Raw genomic sequence first — 22,500 nt, 5'->3', positions numbered from 1 at the left:
CAGAGCCTGCAGACAAAGAGTTGTGATACAATGATCTACAGTATTAACTTAATTAATAATAATTAGAAATAATTATTATTTCTAATTATTACATAATAATAATAATAATAATAATGATGATGATGATGATGATAAAAACTTGAAGTGACGTTCTCTGGCCAAAAATATTTAAAATTGCAAGCTTTCGACCACTAAAACTGTGGTCTTCAATGGGCAAAAGGATGAATTAAGTAAAAATGCAGAGAATATAATTTATAGTGAGATATAAAAAATGATAACAATAGAGTGAAATTAGGGATAAAAAAGGTGATTAATAATTTTTGTTAAAAGTATGCCGTATTGTCCTGGAAAAGGGCAAGAGTTATTGTCCGTGTTAGGCGTGATAGAGGTGTGCCAAGATTCTAGAAATTTCCTGATGCGGAAATTTCCGTACGTCGAAGGTGTCACTGAATCCTCAACACGTCTGTTAAAAAAACATGATATTAACGTTGTAAACAGGCAATTAAAAACGCTCCCACAAGAATTTCCGATTCCAAAGTCACAACCCCATTAGCTTCACAACCCAATGTTGTTGGAATTACATCCCAGTGAAACAGGCAGATCCTTTGCCACCAGGAAAAAAGAACATATTAGGAACGTGAAGACAGCGGCCAAAGGCTCCAGAATTGCCAATCATGCTTGCTCTAACAACCACATCATTGACTTCAACAATGCATCAATCATTGACAAAGGAAATTTCCGCATCAGGAAATTTCTAGAATATTGGCACACCTCTATCACGTCTAATGCGGACAATAACTCTTGCCCACTTCCAGAACAATATACCGCATAGTTTTTAACAAAAATTGTTAATCCCCTTTTTTATCCCTTATTGCATTCCATTGTTATCATGATTTTTATCTCACGATATATTCTCGGAATTTTAACTTCATTCATCTTTTTGCCCGATGAAGACCACAGTTCCCGTGGTCGAAAGTTTGGAATTATTTTTAATATTTTTGGCCAGAGAACAACCATTCAAGTTTTTATCATGACTCATCATGACTCATCCTGGCTGCGTTCTTTCAATTTTTTCAATAATAATAATAATAATAATAATAATAATAATAATAATAATAATAGTAATAATAATAATATTATTATTATTATTTATTTGTGTTATTTTTAAAATAAAATATAAAATAAAATAAAAATATATAAAAAATAAACAATAATAATAATTAACAAGTATTCGGCAAAGGCGAGGTGAATGATGGGTGATTATTTGAAAAATAATATTATGCATTTTCTTTAAAACAATAATTCATTTCTTTGTCTGTCACCTCTACAAAACGGCTTATGTGGCCGTTTTGAAAAAAACCACTCAGGTGATTATCGCGTAATAATCACCTCAAGTAAAACCAATCAGCGCAGAGAATTTTTAACAATCAGCTAATAGTATGTAATTATACTAAAGAACTTTATTTATATGCCAACTGGGGCACTATTGGGGACTGAGTGAGTGATCATAGAGAAATCTACTCAACTCATATCAAATCGTACATGTAAGTTGGTTTTTAAGGAGCAACGAAAACTGAGTGCCTAGAGAAAAACCTCTCGGTGCAAAGAAGAGAACTAACAAACTCAACCCACATATGACGCTGAGTCTGGGAATCGAACACCCAAACATTGGTGGGGGGCAAGTGCTCTCACCACTGACGGTGCCATCCCAGCTCCCTAAATTCACTTCAATCTTGTATACTGACCTCTTCTAAAACTGCCACAAACAGTGACAATTATTTCCTTGTCAAAATCTGTAGTCTTCTGTAGGATAACTTTCTAAAAGTACAAAAGGATAAAAATAGATAAAAAAAACAATCAGCCAGAAACAAAAATTACTTCACACTATTAAATAAAACTCTTTTTTTTTAATTGACAAAAAAACTTCAAACCTGAAGCCTTAGCATTTCTTCTCGTGGAATGCGCTTCTCGAATTCCTCCACGTATCTATTGGTTGAAGCATATTCTATAGTCAGAAATGCGTGTGATTAGAGGCATGCTCAACTTATATATATAATATCCAACAGGGGACTATACATGTGAAATAAATAACCATAAATAGTTTATTTGCACCACACGCAAATAGAGAACCATAAAATAAGTAATAGGACTTTAAAGTAAGGTCCAATGCCCCCTAGAAAATACATGTACCGGTTACTAAAAGGCTATTAAATCTAGCTAGGAGGCAGAATAACCTTAACCTTTGTCTGAGCATTTGCAAAGAATTTCTAAGAATAAGGTTAAGTGTGAGAATTAGAGTTATTTTAAGGTTAGAACAAATAAAAGCAACTTCAATTGCTTGTCATTGGCACACTTTTGGGAACGACATTAATGTCAAATGCTGACATTAGGGGACACTTCATTACTTGTATCAAATTATCGGCATGCATCTAATTGCAGTGTACAATTTTACATGCATTTCTGGACATACATGTACCTGGGTTTAAGAGACCACCCCTTTTGCTTAGTAGCAGGTCTCTGCTCCAAAGGCGAACGCAGAGCACCATTGGTAAGAAAATAATGTGGTAATCCATCTGTGCAGGAAAATTTGGTTTTAGGACTGTATGACCATGCCTACCTCCACCCCTCCATGTATGCCATTGTGAAACTCTGTGGTGCAACACCTTTGATATTGGATATCCATGTTATGGTTAATTGACAGCTGTCAAAACAAGGTATCTGCTGACCAGTATCGCACAAGACCATATCACAGGCTCAAGTTTAAAGCTCATCGAGGTCAGCTATTTTTTTTTTAATTTACCGCTGACCAGATACTGGTTTTTGATTGGATCGCAGGTCAAAGCCAGGTTAACTTACTGTAAGAATAAATAACACAGGAGCTCCTCTTTTAAGCTCAAGGCTAAATCTATATATTATTTGTGTCTTACAGCATGTATTCTTGCTCAAATGGCACAAATTAAACTCATCAATGCAGTAACTCTGCTGCACAGCTAAACAAATAAATGGTGGTGGGATTCAATGTCAAAATTAAGTGAGGCCGAACATACTTGAGCCCGATCTGCTGGTGATGGTTTAGCTTGTCCTGGACATTCTTCAGCCCTACAGGGGTAAAAGGTTTAATAATAATCTTTGAGGAGAAAGGTGAACAAACATTTTTTCCATGTTTGAATATCTTGTATAAATTATCATTTTTCATCCAAACAGATAAGCATGCAGTTAAAATGCGCATAACCTCAAAACATTATTTTACTTTAGCAAAAGTTAATTAAGGACGGTGCCTACTAATTAAAGATATTTTTGCCCTGATGTGTGATTATGCAGGAAATGTAGATCTTAACAAAAGTTATTGAAATCCAAAAAGAAAATTGGGGGTAACCACGCATTTTTCAAAGATAATTCATGAATAATATTTGTAAAGAGCTTTAAAATGCAAAGCAATGTATGGCGTTCTTTCTCAAATTGAAGCTTAAGTATCTCTCAAAAATGCATGGTTACCCCCAATTTTCTTTTTGGATACCAAGAGTACTTACTAAGATCTACTTTCTCGGGATAGTTTTAAACCGCGCAAAAATATCCCTGTGTTAGTAAGCATCACCGATAGGAAATCCAAGTATCTCAAGATGTGCAGAACATATGCGCAATAACAATAGTAGGCACCGTCCTTAATTAATGGTGATTAACCCATTGACTCCTGGGGGTTCCCCAATGACAAATAAAATAGTCTGGTGTTAGACAGAGTAAAATTGTCAGGAGTTAGACAGTCTGAGAGTAAAATACTAAGTTTGGCCGGTTCAGGCATCAAAGGGTAAATACAAACTTATATTAAATTTAATTACCTTTGCTTCTCTAGATTTACTTCTTTAATAATGTGCCTCATAAGGTGCTGGCAATCGTTTGTCCCATGGCTGAGGCAGTGAGAGGCATGGGCCTATTCCTTCGATAATGTACTTCATAAACTACTTTGAATTATAGTTTTGAAAGAACTTTGGCGATGTAAATTAAATTATTCTTGAAGTCATTGAAGGAATATAGACCCATACCTCTCACTAGCTCGGCCATGGAACAAATGAATGCCAGCTTTGTTACTCTCTTGTACCTCATTTGGCCTATCAAATTAAAAGTGAATTCTAGAGAAGTAAAGGTAAACTATATGTTAATATTATTTTAACTTTTGCAAGAGAAAATTCTTTGAGGTTAGTTCCACCAGTCAAACCAGGTCAAGCCTACCTCAATATTATTTTAATTGATGCATCAATAATTTGAAAATTGAATTTTGTTCATCATTTTGAAAGATCAATCTTTCTAAACAAAGTTAAGTGGTATACAGTTGCAAGTGCCTGTTGACAACTGTAAAGCGACTGTCAAAATAGAACATCTGTAGTTTACTAAAACAAGGAATGACCTACAATGACCTATAATGACCATCACTTAGCTACAGCGAGAGCTCTACAATGAGCTACAATGACTTACAATGACTCACAATGATCTACTTAAATGACTTACAAAATCAAAGAGAGAGACAACAGAGGATCAGCTAGGATGTAGAGTTTGGTGAGCGGAAAACATCCACTGCGTGTTGTCACACAACGCTTTTAGTCCATTGCATGACAGGCCAAATAACGACAGCAATTTCTCATGCGGCCTTGATTGCTTAAAAACTGTGAAAAGACCCTTGGATTGTTTTCCTTTGTTTTAAAGCTAAATTGAAAGTGTACAAAATTAATATCAAGGCTTTGCTTGGCAACGATGAAGTCTTAATTAGAGCAGGAAAAAATGAGGAGAAGATTATACATAAAATATTCTTCCCGCAATGTTTTGTTTGGTTCAGAGTGCACAATGAAAAGTATCAACTTGCTCAGCAACGAGGTTTTGATTGGTTCAACCACAGAGTAGAATTTTTTAACCTTTATACTGCAAACATGCTGCAGTGCCCTCAGAGCTGCAAATTATCTTTTATTTTAGCTCCTAACAGGTCATTAGCTCATTTTAGCTTATAATGTACCTCACTGTAGGTCAATGTAAATCATTGTAGGTTAATTATTGTACCCCATTGTAGGTCGTTTTAGCTCATTCTAGGTCATTGTAGATCATTCCTTGTTTCAGTACTTACAATGTAACATCACCGATTCTCAGTGTGGAATTTAATTTTTATTTAATTATAGTAGTACGAAAAACAACTGTTACATTAATGTTATTTTAGATTCGGTCATATGTTATTTGTCCTTCCCACTCAAGTGTTAGTTAATACTTATTGTAACTTGAAGGTGCTTGGTTTTGCAACGATCATGTTTTGAAATTACCACTCTCTGTTTCTCCAATTATTTCTGCATTTTATAAAATCTCTTTGGAAACGGTCAGTGTAAAATGCAGACTGCAGACCAGGGGTAAAATGCAGACGAAAAGATTACAATGTAACTGTTGAAAAAGTTCAAATCCTTTAGAAATGCCAACCGCAGGCCCAAAAAGGCATAAAACAATATTTAGGCTTAATAACTGTCAGCACTTCTCAAGGGTTTCGGGTTTCAACAGTTACATTATAACCTTCGTTTGCATTTTACCACTGCGAGGTCTACAGTCTGCATTTTACAATGACCACTATGAGACCAGGTTCTAATGAAAAGTACAGTGTAGTTACCTTCAACTGATGTTATGCCTTCATCAACAAACTTCTTGGCAGCAGCTGGCCTGACATTAAACACATGCCAACGGGAAAATATCATATTTAATTTAATATTTATCTCTATTTACAACTTGTACCAGTATTTATATTCCATACACAAAACTTGACATCACCAGGCTAATAATGAAGGACGGTGATCAACAGTTATTGCAAAACAGACACGAAAGTCAAGCACTGATATTTTCATTGATTTCATTAGGTCATAATTTTACCCATTGAAACTGAAACAACAGTATTTTTTGTTGTTACAGTACAATGATTATTGCACCTAGAAGAAAGATGGACTCTACATCAATGTTTACATTTTGTTCATTAACCTACAAGTTTGTTCACAGAAGGCATCATGACTATATTTTTAACTGACTTCAAAAGGTAAAAGAACTTGTTAAACTTAATTAAATTGCCACTTTTAAGCCTTTATGCTTAGATACCAAGCCATGTAATGGTCATCAAAAACTGATAAATTCTTGGGTGGCAAAAGCACTTACATGTATGCTCCCATACATTCTAAATGTAAAATTTCGAACTTTCAAAGCATCATTGCTCAGAGATTATCTGGTATATCGCCTTCAAATACTATTGCAAGTCTGAGAACACTTTCAATATTCAGGAATTTTTTTCCTTGGATGACTGTTTGGAAAACGATAGTCTTGTTAATAATGGGAAAAATGTAAACAAAGATTCCCCTACAAAGTCGTGAAGCATGTAAAAGCCTCGTACCCGATCCCAGAAACTCTTGTCAACTGTTGAATGGCTTTTGTGGAGTCATCATTTCTGATCTAAAACAAATTTGATACTTTTACATTATTGGAATTACAACAAAACCTCTGGACTTGATGGTACCTAATAATATTTAAATACAACAAGAAGCAATTTAACATACACGTACATGTATCTCAGACAACATTTGACATGCTACTCTAATATAAGTTTAACAAAAATACTGAAACAAAAACAGGACCTGCAGTCAGCCGGGCATAATTTATACCCAGCAGTTTGGTAAAAGAACAGAAGCTCACATAATCATCAATCATGAATACCAAGTTTCCATTCATGAATAATTATTTTTCAGCTCCTGCCCTTGGCCTTTAGGCTGGACCCAAGTTACAGCTGGCTACTAGCAATATGAAAGCAGTGGTCAGATACACAACAACCAAAAAGCATGACTTCATATTAAACAAGATACGCAATATATAATACATGTATTTCTTTCATTACATACCTTCTCAAGCTTTTCTAACTTTCCTGTCTTAATAAACTCGTCAATCTTTTTCCCAATTTTGTCTCCAATCCCGGGCTTTCAAGGTTAATGCAAGAGATAAATCAAAAGATTAGAAAATCAGAGAAAGTGCCAAATACACCTCAGTGTGATGACATGCAATTACCCATGTTAAATCAGTTTTGACTTTATAGGTTTCTAAGAAATAGAGTAAGAACAAAAAATAGACATGTCATTAGTAGCAAGTGTGGAGACACAGTGGTATAGTGGCCAGTACACTATAGACTTCTGATGCCAGGGTTTTGGGTTTGAGGCCTGGCTCTGTCACCATGATGTTCAATGGGACAAGAAACTTTTCTTCAAAAATTTCATCTCTTTGTCTCTCTCTATACCTCAGGTGTGCGAATAGGTATCAATCAATGATAATTATATGTATTGATCACCCAGTGATAACAATATAATTTTATGTCCAGAAATGCAGGTACATGTAATTAGATGCATGACTAATTAATTTGATATCCACACGAAGTGTACCGTCAAGTCTACACCTTTGCTACCTATTTCTAACGAAGAGGTTAAACATTAAAGGGTCTATGTCACATTTTAGGGTGTTTTGGGGAAATTGTTAGTTAATCACGAGTTGAACTCAAAAATGATAATGTGGAATTCCTTTTTGTCGTTACATCACAAACAAGATGATTCTGAGCAAAAACGCCTTTATACAGGTGATTTACCATAAAATTGAAAAACTTTGAGCCATCTTTTTTCAAGATTACCCAAATTCAATCCGTTTCAATCTTGTCCATTTGTGTCCATCCATGCTTCCCTTTCCTTTTGCTATGTTCCCTATTATATGTTGTTCAACAGTTTTAAGTGGTTATTGCAATGTTTCATTCTAGTTTTTGGGCATTCTGGGTGTCGTAAAATTATGTCATTTTGGGTGACATGGCCCCTTTAAACTATTATATAAAGGGTACCTTTACTTGAGGACTGGAGTTTTAAAGAGGTCTGTAAAGTTAATTGACTGTATTCCCAGATGCGAGTGATGTTGAAGTTGGGGGAAAGAGTATTAAAGGGGATACTTTGTGAAGTTTGTCAAAAATCGCCATTCATCTGATTATGTGCATTTCTATACAGGCTTGTACAGGCCTGGAATAACATTACCAAGTACCCACTTTCCATAACCTGTGATCATGCGTTCTTTTCTTTTATATAGAGGCCAGGGCAAAAAGTACAGGCACTACTGACAGTAAATTTTCCTGTCCTCTCCCGAAAAGAACGCCTGATTGCAGGTTACACTTTCCACTATATTCTTTTCAACCAAAATATCATGATTGTGATTTTGGACAAGGAACTTACCAATTTCCGTGCATCTGCCCCACTTTTTATCTTTGTGGGATGTTTTGCCAGTACAGATGCTGCTTTTCTAAAATAATGTTAAAATAAAAAAAACAAATAATGTCCTTTTCAATTTAATTATTTATGGATTGTGACAGTTGTTTCCCTGGCACAAAAAAGGAAGTAAGGAAGCATAAACACTACTGTAGGTAAATGCATTCGCTCAATTAAATATTAAAGCGGGCCCTCCCCTCTCAAATGAGCCCTGCTCCTCAAAATAATGTGCTTGAAATAAATAAGCCCCTTTGGGGATCAATAGAGGATTTACCAAACAGTATTTATTCTAAGGAAGGAGACCATTTAAACACTTAGCTTCATATCCAGGGATGATACAGAAGTCCATAGTGCAAAAAAACCCTTGCCTATTATTAATGCACAGGGTCATTTTGGCACTATCACATCAAGGAAAAAAAATTAACTGCTTGACATTCTTACAGATCATCAGTATTGAGGCCGCAATTCAGGCAGTTGCAAACAAGGCTGAGAAAAATCCAACCTTAAACTGGAACTGCATGTATGTACATGTACAATAACATTGCATGATACATTGCTCTTCCACTGAGCTATCAGGTCATTAGGGGACAAACATGTAAAGACACGCAGTATGTATGTACAGTCTTTTCGCTGCTATTTTCGTGATTTCCTCCAAGTGATCTGACCATTTTAACAATGCTGTTTACAAGGACCCCCAGAACCTTGTGACTGTTGACAGCCTCTAGGGAAGTGCCACCATTGGTCAGCAGGGATAAAATGGGTGGTTCACGAAAACAACACACCCCAGTGCTGGAAATAACAGTCGGTCATCGGACATTGTCTGACCAAATTTTGAAAATGTCCAGCCAATTTCACATTATGATTGGACACGATGACCGAACATGTCACCAGCACATCTCGAGTTCTCTTCTTCAAGGTGTTGTCAGTCAATAAATTATGTCTGGGTCCAATTTGTCAAATGTCCGACCAAAAGGAAGATTTGAAAGGACATATGTCCTCTGAATAAAGAAAAATTATTTCCAGCACTGCACCCTCAACTCCTTACATTTTTTGGGATTCAAATGCATGTAGTTGGCATCCACACAGGAGGCGATATAGTCGAGGTAAGACTGTATTGATGAATCATTGCATCTTGGAATGATCTCAGAGAAGGTGACATCGTCCACATACTTCCAGTGGTTGCATGTAGGTGGAATAAGATCATTGACCATAACTAGGAAGATTATACTAAGGTCCTACAGGTAGCTTTGTCCTTTGAGGAACTCCAGCATTTACATTAGCCCACTTAGAGACAGATTCCCCTAGTTTCACTCATTGTTAGTACGGCCAGACAAGAAACTACATGTAGAAATCCATGGGAGGATAGATTGATGGATGCCCAAGTCAACCAGCTTCATGAGTAGAGTATTGAGGTTGATATGATCAAAAGCCTTCCTAAAGTCTAGGAAACAGATGTGCAGGTGGCAGCCAGGGATGTCAAGTTTCCACAACCAGTGGTGCAACATAACCAGGAGGCAATGATTTGTTGATGTGCCCTTCAGACAGCCAAACTGGATGGGGTTGATTTAAGCCCTGAATTATACTGTAGCAACCACTCAACCAGTGGTCAAAATGTTTCATGAGGCAATGTAGAAAGCATGAAATTCAAGTTTCATCTGCAGGTGTAAAATTATACATTGTACTTACTAGTAATTACCGGTATACATGAACAGGGTGGGATCTATCATTATTAGTTGAGGAAAAAAGAAAGGAAAGGAAGTCTGTATTTACATGTATAAAGCGTCTAGTCGTTCTTATGGTGGAGTCTTAGCACTAATTTGGGACACTGTAAACTGAAACAAGCCTTGAAATCTGATTGGCTGTTTTGTTTAAGCATTCTTTACTCATTGGCTGGGGAAATGGTGCGATTTAGAGCAAAAAATAGTGTGATTTGGGAATAAATAACACTGCTGAGAGCCAATCAGATTGCAAGGATCAGCAGTGACTTCTAAATGGCTGTAATAAAGCTCAGAATCCTGCCTTATCATTTTCTACCTACCTGTAGGCATTGTATTTGTGGATTTGACGAGCTACATTCTTTTCATATTCTGCCAGCTCTTAAAAAAAAGGAAAATGTGAAAGTATCATGAGGCCAATGATCCAAGAACACAAGCATCATAGCATGCAACCTGCTGAATAAAACTTTTCTCATCGGTGTCTATTAGTATCAGAGATGTTTTTTTCTATGTACAAGAATCTCTATTTAGCAGAAGATATTCTGACAACTACCAAACATTGCAACATGTTTCTGAGGAGAATCCAATGACTTTGAACAGATGGTAAAATTTAAAAATCCGATCCCACCAACGCGTCGGCCAATACGTCGGCCAACGCGTCGGCCGACTGTCGGCCGACTGTCAGTCGACTGTCGGCCGACGCGTCGGTAGTGTGTCGACCGACGTGTCAGTAATGTGTTGGCCGACGTGTCGGTCGTGTGTCGACCAACGCGTTGGCCGACGTGTTGGCCGACGCGTTGGTGGGATCGGATTCTTAAATTTTACTGAACAGATTCCATTACTAAGAGCCCTAAGATTCTCCATTTCATGTGACATTACGGGGGCCAAGTTGGCATCCTCTGGGAATTGAGCTCCATTATCATGCAAACGTTTTCTTTTGTTCCGGTGGAAAAACAAGGTTACTGATCAAGTGAGTTCAAACACTCTATACTAACATTGCCAAAGATGACCTGTGACCAAGTTCTTAACACTTTTTGTAGTTTTTCTGCCCAACTGAACTTTGCTTTGAACATCCTTTTTAGGGACTTCCTCTTTCAGTTGTATTTTTTTTTTTCACTTAATAATAGTATCCAGCATTTAATTCCCTGTAGTCACTCTACTACTCTTTTTAAGCTATTGAGAATTCTCGGTCATTAATGCTAAACTCAACTCAGCTTTCACTGTCAACAGAATAGTCGATAAGTGGAAAACATAATTTCTGGTATTTGAAGTGCCACTCTTTTTTACCCGATATGCTGTTCTTTAAAGTGTTTGAAATATTGATAATTAGCTTTCATTGTCAATGTTGTTCAGTTTTGTAATGTTTTCTTTCCTGTTTTGTTGAGATAGTCTTCATATTAAAAATATTGTGCTGTTTTCTGTGCCACTATTGTTTGCTATTTACCCAAGTATCCTGTTGACTGTTAATGATAATAATATAAAATAACAAGATAGTACACGCACTCTCATTAGTCAATAGCTGTGTTTAGATGAGAGTATCGAAACACAGCTGCAACATCACTGGAATTTTGATTGGTTATGTGTTGTCAGATGCGCATTTTGATTGGCTGGTAGGAAATGAGTGTGTACCAAGAAAATCTGTTTCAATCAAGAAGTAAAAAAACAGCATTTTCCTTCATTTGTCTAATTATCTTTGAGAAATACTTTATAAAAGCAATTGAGGACTTTGTTTCATGTTTCCAGAGCCTCATCTAAACACTCGGGGAAGTTGGGAGAATTCTGGACAGGTACAAGTACAGTGTGTGGAAACCCTTCGACTGTGTCTTGGGTTTGCATAGATGAATTCTCCCAACTCCCCCTCATATTTAGATGAGTCTATGGAAACACGGAAAACGTCCTCTATTGCTTAAATGATAAATGAATGGTATTAAGGACAGTGCCTACTATTGTTATTACGCATACACTCTGCGCATCACTGAGATACTCGAGTTTCCTATCGCCGATGCTTACTAATACAAGGATATTTTTGCGCGGTTTAAAACTATCCGGAGGAAGTAGATCTTAGTAAGTACTCTTCGTATCCAAAAAGAAAATTGGGGGTAACCATGCATGCTTCAATTTGAGAAGGAACGCCATACATTGCTTTGTATTTTAAAGCTTTTTACAAATATTATTCATGAATTATCTTTGAAAAATGCGTGGTTACCCCCAATTTTCTTTTTGGATTTCAATAACACTTGCTAAGATCTACATTTCCTGCATAATCACACACTGGGGCAAAAATATCTTTAATTAGTAGGCACCGTCCTTAAAATGATAGTGAAGCCAAAGACTAATTAGGTCACATTGTGTACAAACTATGTACTGACGAGTGACTCGGCGTCCATTAACTGTACATACGATAGCTTATTTACTAAGAAATCAACTCGCATTTGTCAGCTAGAGGGTGTGAGAAATTGGATCAATGTTTTGGCTCTGTACACGTGAGACTGGCCTTGGACACATAAAATTAATCATGAAATGTCAGGGCTCAAGACTAACTTTTCAGCTTGCTAGCCCAGCGGCTAGTGACAGGTTTTATTAACTAGCCAAAACAAATTTTTCTGTAGCCAGATACTCTAATATCCATCATCGCATCAAGTCAAGTAAATGCTAGCCTGTGTAGCTGGCAGTGTGCTTTGAATGAACATCTGGCAAGTACAAAGTTTTTGTGACTTTGATTCTCACAGAACTGCCGTCAAAACTTCTGAACTGGCGCACCGAAAAACATTATTTTCCTTCAAAATACCGATTCACGATTTTCACTAATAAAATAATTCGTTCCACCTTACCTCCATACGTTGCAAACTTAGGCATCGATGCCATAATTATAGGCGTGGCACAACAACAAAAACCCAAGTTTTCGCTTCCGTGCAAAATTCTCACAGAACTTCGCAACTCGCCATCAAAAAACATTCCTTTCTTTCAAAATGCGGCTGATTCACGATTTCTCATGAACACAGTAATTCGTTCCATCTCAACTTTATTTACAAATTGCAAACATAGGTGTCAATATTATATAGGCATCATCCAAATCTTGGAGTTGCGAATTTTTTAATTTTTTCAAAGCGTTTGTGACCTAGAGATGCTGTGCCCATGAAATATAATCCCTAGAGCTCCGCTTGGTTTCATGAATGACTAATCATTACTGGCAAGCAGTTCGTTTGTCATTCTTTGCTTTTGACTAAGGGAAAAAAAACAAAAAGGTTAATCATTCTTTCGCATTTCAGTAATTTAAACTTCTTGTTTGGGTTTCTAAATTATATATGATATTTATTATAGCCTATGTTTTAAATTCTGCACGCTCTGACTCAATTTCGTTTTGTGAATTGGTTTCCTATGGGCATCCAGTGCTCACATATTTTCAATAGCCAAAATGGCTAGTGAAGAACAAAAACCACTAGCCAAAATAGATTTTTTACTGGTCTGTGGCTAGTCTCGAGCCCTGCATAATGTACCGCAACATATGCATATGAATTTTATATTGACTGACTGACTGACTGTGAACTATTTAACCACAAAAGGGACTCACCGATAAGAAAATCACAAAATTCGCTGTTTGGATTTTGATCAGGCGCTTTTCGTTTGCTCATTCTTGCTGAAAAAACCCGCGTTTTCAACAACAGTTATTGGCTGGTTTGCTCATATCTGGAGGTGGCCATTTTGTTTTGAAAAGCGCGCCCAGACTGGGTTCAACTTCGTTCCATTGGACGCGAAGGGGAACGACAATACACGACACTAAACAACACTTCAGAATATTTTATTTTACTTGGATTTAACCTAGTATTGCCATCATTTTGCCTTAACATTCTTGATGTTATTTATAAAATCTACAAGGACTTTGACCTTTTTCGAGGGCTTATGCAAAAACTGGAATTACAATATATAACGGAACCCTCCGACTGTGTTACGAGGCGCAATCGACTTTTAAGTTTATGACGTCACTTTTGTCAATTTGGATTCAAGCTGAAGCAAGGAGGCAACAAACAAACTTCATTGCATTGGATGGTTTAACTATTCAGTTGAAAGCAGCGGCTGATCTTGGAGTAAATATACCTCTTTGAGAGTTTTACCATTTGGGTGGAATCGCATAGTTATATTTGGCGTCTTTGTGGGTTAGTAAAGACGAGGCGAAAATTTATTGCACTCCCGTCCTCGGAGCGAAGAACTGAGGTCCAAATACCGGATTGTAAAGTTGAGACCTTGTTCGGCTGTTTAATGATCTCTCTAAGCTTATTGCAATTGCATCTTGGACAACGTAGGACTTATTTGACGTTTGAGCAATTCTTAACAAGGACTAGGACTTGAGATTTGATGATGTACGCGGCAAGAACGTGGACAAAATATTTAAAGCGCCATTTGTTAGGTTGCGGTAGCAAGGTTTCGTTTCAGCGATATCGATGGCACCAAACGGCAGCGTTGGTGGCTCAGGAACCATTTTTAAATGGTAGCAGCAGTAATTATGTTGAGGATATGTATTTATCGTGGAAAGAAGACCCTAAAAGCGTTCATCGGGTGAGTACTAAGGAATTTCATTATATTGCGTTTTTTAAAAGGGTATATAACTTAATTTACATGTCAAGCTCTGCAGGCGACAAAATGTACATGACAAGCATATACTTAAATAAGCTTACGTCCATGAAATAGACTCGAGGGCACGCATCTGCTTGTAGAATCTGTTCTGCTTGTTTCTTTTTCTTTAGTTTAACAGGTGCTGATATTGTTTTTGTGCAGGGTGCGAAGTGGGCAATACATCAATTAACATCACTTAGACTTTTGCAATTTGTTCATGCTCTGAAATTTTTCAATTTAAGCTTAACTTCATTAATTTTGCAACAAAAGGGTTTACGGAAGTTTAAAATGAAGGCGAACTTTGAGCATTTTTAACACTTAAATTCCTTGGTTGATTGATTCCATGAAATATGGGAAGTAGAAATTCTAAGAAGGCCAGGAAAAGAGTGCTGCAATACTTTGGGGCTTATTCTTTAAAGGACTGTTTGAGAATCGAAGTACTCACAAGATTTGGTTTTCCTGGAGTGACTGGAAGAGCATTCTGTTTTTGGTGCTTCTGGTAGATGTAGCGTTAAGGAATGTAGAAACAGTAGAAGGCTTTCTCTGACGTCACTGAAGCACTATGCTCTTCCAGTAGGATTACCACGGCTCAAAGATCCCGCTGATCATGTTTGGGTTAAAAATTTGGACAAAATATTTCAAGCACCATTTTCTGGGTTGCAATGGCAGGGTTTTGTTTCAGCCATTGGACCAAAGACCAGCTGAGGAACTACATGTAACTTTAAATCGAACCCGCCGTAATAATTGGAGGAAATGTATTTATCATGGCAAGAAGACCCTAACAGCGTTCATTGGGTGGGCCATTGTTTCATTATGGGGCATGATTATAAATGATAAGTTTCTGTATTTACACATACCAACTTAAAATATTAATGCATTCAAATAGCAGGGGTTAGAAAAATGTGGAGGTGTGTAAATGAAAACACATAGGGGTAAAAACAGTTTATACACTGGATCTGTTACTTAACAAAATATATCATGCATTTAAATTAATGTTTGTTAGCAAACCCTACCCCTAACCCTAAGTAACTATATTATAATCCAAAGCTTGTCAGACACACTTGATTATTGAAGCATCAATAATTAATGCTTTGGTAATCTTGTTAGGTTAAGATATCCATGCTAAGGTTCTGGTGATGTTTGTAAGTAGGGTAGGCAGTGGATATAACAACTATGCCATGGATTAAATGTAAACAATTTTTCTTGGCTTCTTTAACTGCTTTGAAATGTTTTAATTTACCACATTATAACTTTTGCAATATGAGTGTTGGTGGAAAATGTGAAGTTGAACTTTGACCAAGCTTTGAATGCCTTTGTTTGTTGATAGATTCCAGAAATAACCTAAGGCTAATAGAAATTCTTAGAAACTGAGCAGAGGCATAGTGGAGTATGCATCTAAGAGGGAAGTCTTTTGAGGTCTATTCTAGTACAAGCGCACACAGATAATTCAATTTAGTTTTTGGTCCATTTCCATGTATTCTTCTTCTTCTTCTGGTAGTACAGTGAAGGGAATTGATCTTATCTACAACTGTGTAGATTATGGTTTACTTAGAGGGAATTAATCCTTTGTATTGAATATGGTTTACTTGGAATTCAAAAAATTTTACACTTTGGGATTCTCTTTAGAGGACAAAAATGGACGTAGCCAACTGACTGGTTTTAAAGTTACTGTACATTATATCTTTAGACTGCCTGAGAATAATAACAATACTAATAATAATTATTGCTTTTTAAGTACTGTAGCCTAATAGTCTACTTCAACGATTGGGCAGCCATTTTGATTTCTGTTGTTTAAAAAGACATGGGATGCTCAGGGGAAAATTAATAATGTATTTGCCCCTGCCGATCCCATAATAGCTATTGGAATGTTCAATATAAATCAAAATGGCCACCATATCGTCAAAGAAGTCTATTGGTAAACACCATTCTGTTTTCAAAATGTTTTTCAGTACCGTGCAAAAGTAAGTTGACAGTCTCTTTCGAGTCTTGATTCTCGACTCGATCCTCAAGGATTCAGGAACGACAATCGAGAATCAAGTGGAGAATTGAGTCGAAGGAATCTAGAATTTAATGAGCTGGTCGCTTGACTGGTTTCTCAACAGACTAATAGCACAAACACTTGACTGGTTTCTCAACAATTTGGTTTTATCAACGGAGTTGATAATGTAAATTGGCCACCATACAGAGATTCTAAAAGCTGACGTTTCGAGCGTTAGCCCTTCGTCAGGGCTAACGCTCGAAACGTCAGCCTTTAGAATCTCTGTACGGTGGCCAATTTACATTATCAACTCCGTTGATAAAACCAAATTTTTGTATACTACTTCCCCACCGACGCAGCACCACAGTTTCTTTAGAAACTACCCCTTCACTCATTGGTTTCTCAACAGACTAATAGCACAAACGCAACTGAGGATATGAATAAAGGAAAAACCTGCCAAAATTGCTTGGAGAATGTTGTTTGGGAGTAACGCAGAAAACGGAGCGAGTTTATCCCTGTTTCGAATTCGGTTGCTGAAATTGGGAAAAAATCACAACGAACGACACTATTCTGTGCGATTGCAGAGGAGATAATTATTCTTCGGTTGTATGATCGAAGCATACTCAACAATCACACAGACCCTAAACAGTCTTTGACACTATCGGACCATTGTGGTACTTCAAGTTTACTCCATAGGCTTCTAATCGAGAGCACGATCTGCCCAACAATTTAGCTGTAACCTACAATGTATCCTGTTAGCGAAAATTACTTCCGTAGTATTTTAAGAGAGAAAAGTCTTTACTATGTGTACTCTGTGCGATTGTGGAGGAGATATTTTTCTTCGTCCGTGTGATCGAAGCACACTCGACAATCACACAGACTGTAAAAAGTCTTGGACACTATACACTGGAGTGGCATTTCAAGTTTACTCCGTAGGCAGTTCTCAGACTTAACTGAATACATGTCATCAGTAACAGTGCAGTAGCAGACCTTTCTGGAAACAAATGTCCTCTGTATACATGGACATGTTTGTTAATTTCAGATGGACAAAAACTCTTTCTTTGAACGTAAAACTATTCTGTGATGACTCGCTCGAGACCCCAATTTTCATTGCCCGGTCTTGTTTGTTTATTCCCTTACAAGAAAAATCAACAGTCACAGGGATCAGGTTAATTGAGGAAATATTGCTGGTACATGTATTTACAAAAAAGCAGGAGAAGACAAAAAGACAACATGTTGCCCTCGTACAAACTCCCAACTCAAGGTATCAAAAGTTGGATGGAACAGCGTTTGCTGTATGTACTTTGTCCTGCGATGATGCTGTTCTCGGTTCACTTGCAACGCTTGTGGTTTTCAAACAATGAAACCTGATTCAGGTGAACAAGTCTAGCACCGTCAACCATCGCTATAACTTTCCTTCAGATCATTGCATTTAAGAAGTGATGTAAAAATAAATGATTCCTTGCCTTACTTGGTTGGGTGCGCAGTATGCAAATATTTCTCAACGTTTACATTGGAAATTTACATTTGATTCACAATAATCTATCGCACAGTAAAGCTCATTGTGTTGATTTTTTATATTAACCCACGACATAATTATGTAGATTGTAGTTTTGAAGAGAGGACTCACAGGAACGATAGCTGCTATCTCGTTTTCTTTTTAAACAGTTCCTGTTGTTATTTAATTGAGGAGTAACACTTTCGCGAAAGTTGAATCGGGTATGCATAATTGACAATGTTTCGCGTCGGTGATTTTGCAAGAATCGAGTGTCCAGGATCGAGTTTAATTTCGAGTGAATCGAGTCTTGATCCTTGACTCAATTTTCGATCCTTGATTCTCATGAGGATCGAGTCGAGACTGTAAACTTACTTTTGTATGGTACTGTAGTTGTTCTTTTACAAAATCTTGTTTGGGTTATCCTGTTCATCCTGAACTAGAATAGGAATAAGTAGAGTAGTCCAAAAAATGTTCAAGAAATCTAAACTTAAAACTCCAAGTCTTTGAGAGTGGGGAAAAGTAGAAAAAAACCTCAGTAGTACAGTACAATATGGTTTGAGTGGGTGGTTTTGGTAAATGCAGCTGGTTGATGTAACTTGAGGAGCAGAGTTTTGGGAATGCACTGTTAATTAATAGAACAAAAATGTACTTCGATACTTCAGCAGCTTCATAGGATTGTGGGCACACTTAAACACCACATGCTTCTCGTCTTGCCGTTTGTGTGAGTTTTTGCGGAAGGAAGACAAAGATTCAGCAAGAAGGTTAATTGAAAATTTAAATCCATCTTCAGTACAGTTGTAAATGCTGAAAACGTATTGATAATAATTATATTGATAATGAACCTGGACATTGCATAATGAGTTTGAAATTTGTGTGGAACCTTCATAAAGCAACCTGTTCCCTTAAGGTAAAGGAGGAGAGCTTGTCCCCTCTATTAGAAAGTGGACACCTGCAAAATTGAGCACGCAAGGTCATTAATAAATGAAGGTAAATGATTCTAACAGCTACTGAAACTGTACAAGCCACTCCTTTTATTTTATCCCGGTCGGAGACTGGTACAAGCATTGTTATTGTGTGCGGGCCTAGGCCAAGCAATTGTAGTATTGCCTTTACTCGCAATAAAGTTAAGTTGCTTGCCACACAAGCTGTAGGAGAATAAAGAACTATGTTTTGAAGAGGTGAAAAACAAGGATAAAGGACCTAAAGTATGTTTGCCTTGTTATGGAAAATGCAGACTTAAAACATTCTGTGCTTCACTCCATTTCTAATAACTGTAAAGAACACCACCACCAAACAAAAGACAAGCCGAAAAAATTATGACTTTCCTTGCATGCAAAGTAACATTAAAAATCATGTTTTTACGCTAGTCATATATTAAGTAAGGGCCTGTTTATATGGTCTTGCTTACCCGAGACAGCCCTCCTTCCCGAGACAACTTTACCGAGCGTCTATATGAGAATTGCATGACCGAGACAAAGTTCACCGTACTTAATTATATATGCATATATTTTAAGATGCATCTTCAAAAGATGCATATCATCATTTGCCTTTCTTTCTTTCTAGTTCGTTTTTATTAAGTATAGTTGCGTTTTCACATTTAATATTTTGCTATCTCTGATCTCGGGTGGTCGAGCCAAACTGTTTACATGCAAAAAAGTTGTCTCACAAGGTGAGACAATTCGCCTCCCCGAGTTGTCTTGCCCACCTCATGTAAACGGTTGATAGAATTTTTTAAACAAATGAGTGGAAAAATATCTCGGTGTATTTCTGGTGCAGATAGTTCTTTTTCAAACATTACGTTAAAGACTTGGCAAGTATGTGTAAATCAATGGAGGCTTCACATGTACATGTATAATGTACATGTAGCTTTAGTATTGATTGCTTCATCTGAGAGGCAAAAGGCAGCCCTGAGTCGTAAGTCTCAGCAAATGGGCTAAAATAAAAGAAGTAATACTGAGTCATTCATTACTATTAATCCAGTTCTAATAATTGGGTTACTTTCTATAATAGTCATGGGATGCCTATTTTCGGCAAGTGCAGAATGGCATGCCACCCGGCCAAGCTTATCAACCTCCACCCATCTTGGGACAGCGACCTGGAATGGTAGCAACAAGGGAAACTGTTCCAAGTGCTGTTGACCAATCAACAATCAATAGCCTGGTGTCAGATCACTTGGCCGTCTACTCATTGATTCGCTGTTATCAGGTATCGTCATAATATTAAACATCATTCTGAATATGTGCCTATCAGGATTGGTTGATTTCAATGATAAAGGGCTTTACTGTATGCATAATAGCCATGAGCAGAATTTTGTATTTCAGCTACATTCCTGTTATTAGCACCCAAATTTTAAGCAGTGAAGAGCTCTTAACTGAGGATGTCCAAGGTTGAAGAAAAAAGGGGTGGAACCAAAAAAAGAAAGAGAATGCAAAAAGCTTGTCTCTATCATTTATATGAAGTTCAGGTTTCATCCCAGAAGTCAGGTGCTGTTTACTGCTATAATGCTTTTTTCACATTACACAAAATATGCTTTACTCACTGACAGGTTTATGATACATAGAGGCAGGAGGCGCATGCATATTATTTATAACTCATTAATTAACCTATTGACATCCAAACCAGCCTAAACCGGCCAGACTTAGTATTTTACTCTGTGTAACGCCAGACGATTTTACTCGTCAATGGGGGACCCCTGGGAGTCAATGGGTTAATAGACTTAACTGTTTCTGACACCAGACAATTTTTACTTGTAAAGAAGTAGTACACAGAAGCAAACACCCATATTTTAGACCACTTGATCTGAACCCCATATAATTTGTATTCAGTTCACTTTAAGGGGTTCTACATGTACTCATACAACTGCGTGGACTCGCTACTGAGGGAAAATGTATATGCATTTCGTCAGGGCTGGCTTGGCAAGGAAAGCTAATTTCACTGGCTACCGGTAGTTGGAAATTTTCTCCGTCTACTTCAAATTTGCGGGAGAACCCTGACTTACATGTAAACACGAAGATGTGCACTATAAAAGGGGTTGCTTCATGCACTGCTTTTGTTTGAATTCATTCATTAAGCTCAACTGATTAATTATCCAAGATGGTGATCAACAAACAGCAACACAGAGACGAAAGCTCTAAAAGATACATGTAATTATTTCTAGCGGGAGAAAAAGGCACTGGGGATTAAAAAAGAACAACAGATGACATTTTTATGACATATTACGGACACATTGCCATAAGGGTCTATTTTATGGCACAAATTATCACAGAGCTTGGTTGCGTCCACAGTTGACTGCTAAATCATTAAGTTTTGAATGTGTCTAAGGCACCACATCTTCTATAATAGTGCGTCTTCATGTTTAAATCTTTTTTCACATTTCCTCGGAAAGGTTCAAGCTGGGAGCTGACTGACAACAGTATTATTAATAATTATTATTCTATTGCAGATTCGAGGTCATCACATGGCTCAACTGGATCCTCTCGGCATCCAGCAAGCAGATCTGTCAGACACCAAACCTGAAGACCTTTTTTTAGAGTACTGGGGACTAGGTTAGTCGTTTAATTTAAACCTTTGTGCCTTGGAGGTGCTCCCCATTGATTATGAAAATCGTCTTGTGTTAGAAAAAGGAATAAAAATCTATGTTTCACCCTTCAGAGCCCCATTCAATAGGTACTGGAGTTAGACGGAGCCCAATCAATATGTGATACCATGCAGAAGCCCATGACCTTGAAGGGTTTAACTCAGGTTCAGAGCTGGGGTTTTTAGAGTTTAAAAATTTCCTTATTTGGATGTAACACAGCTCCCGCATTTTCCCGCCCATGCAGCTTCGATCTTAATTTTGTCCATATTTGGGCATAAAATTCGTGTCCTAAAATCCCCAGGTTTGTTCCAAGGAAAAGAATTGCAAGTTACACACTTCCAAGGTCATGTGCTTCTCAGGGCACTCTTAGGGCCGATTTACACGGTACGACTTTTGTCGCACGCGACAAGCTCACGACAGGCGTACGACTTGACTTACGATTGTCGCATCGTTTTAAAACATGTTTTAAAATGCTATGACATTTTTTCTGACATACACAACAATCGTAAGTCATGTCATGGGCCTGTCGTAAGCTGTTGTCGCATGCAACAAAAATGGTACCGTGTAAATCGGCCCTTAGGAGGAAAAGGGTTAATAATTATTAATACTTCGCAAGGTTACATGTATTAATTTTTATAATGTATTTATGTTTGTCAATGTTACTACATTTCAAACTCACCAGAAAATAATGTTAATGGAAGATTCTAGATAAAATGGAATGTCGATTTTTTCCAAAGAAGTTCTTGCTTATTTCTTTATGTTGACCATCTACTGTATCTATTATAATCATTCTTATTTGTCTCATAGGAGAATCTGATCTGGACAAAATG

General features: G+C 37.2%; 2 protein-coding genes across 3 annotated transcripts in view; one reads left to right on the top strand and one right to left on the bottom strand.

Annotated features, from left to right (window-relative positions):
- The window catches only part of LOC138004004 (DNA polymerase beta-like), a 22,032-nt gene extending 6,885 nt beyond the window's left edge, over positions 1–15,147 (bottom strand). Inside the window, exons 1-10 of one of the 2 annotated variants that reach the window (XM_068850372.1) lie at positions 13,578–13,744; positions 10,330–10,387; positions 8,259–8,325; positions 6,903–6,977; positions 6,401–6,459; positions 5,636–5,685; positions 3,048–3,099; positions 1,932–1,986; positions 1,746–1,818; positions 1–6 (exon numbers count right to left, since the gene is read on the bottom strand). The exon at positions 1–6 is cut by the window's left edge and continues 71 nt beyond it. In XM_068850372.1, the coding sequence (XP_068706473.1) occupies positions 1–6; positions 1,746–1,818; positions 1,932–1,986; positions 3,048–3,099; positions 5,636–5,685; positions 6,401–6,459; positions 6,903–6,977; positions 8,259–8,325; positions 10,330–10,387; positions 13,578–13,638 (556 nt within the window). In that variant the 5' untranslated portion in view covers positions 13,639–13,744. Of the gene's footprint in view, positions 7–1,745; positions 1,819–1,931; positions 1,987–3,047; positions 3,100–5,635; positions 5,686–6,400; positions 6,460–6,902; positions 6,978–8,258; positions 8,326–10,329; positions 10,388–13,577; positions 13,745–15,062 lie in introns of those variants that run through there. The other variant, XM_068850373.1, reaches the window with a different exon arrangement.
- LOC138004003 (2-oxoglutarate dehydrogenase complex component E1-like) overlaps positions 13,983–22,500 on the top strand; it is a 37,563-nt gene continuing 29,045 nt past the window's right edge. The window contains exons 1-4 of the mRNA XM_068850371.1: positions 13,983–14,560; positions 20,104–20,298; positions 21,536–21,638; positions 22,478–22,500. The exon at positions 22,478–22,500 is cut by the window's right edge and continues 78 nt beyond it. Coding sequence (XP_068706472.1) covers positions 14,360–14,560; positions 20,104–20,298; positions 21,536–21,638; positions 22,478–22,500 — 522 coding nt within the window. The 5' untranslated portion in view covers positions 13,983–14,359. The remainder of the gene's footprint in view (positions 14,561–20,103; positions 20,299–21,535; positions 21,639–22,477) is intronic.

This window comes from Montipora foliosa, chromosome 5 (genome assembly GCF_036669935.1).
Source record: "Montipora foliosa isolate CH-2021 chromosome 5, ASM3666993v2, whole genome shotgun sequence".
In the NCBI taxonomy this organism is placed as follows: domain Eukaryota; kingdom Metazoa; phylum Cnidaria; class Anthozoa; order Scleractinia; family Acroporidae; genus Montipora; species Montipora foliosa.
The sequence above is the reverse complement of the archived record's forward strand: the minus strand, read 5'-3'. Positions and strand labels throughout refer to the sequence as shown.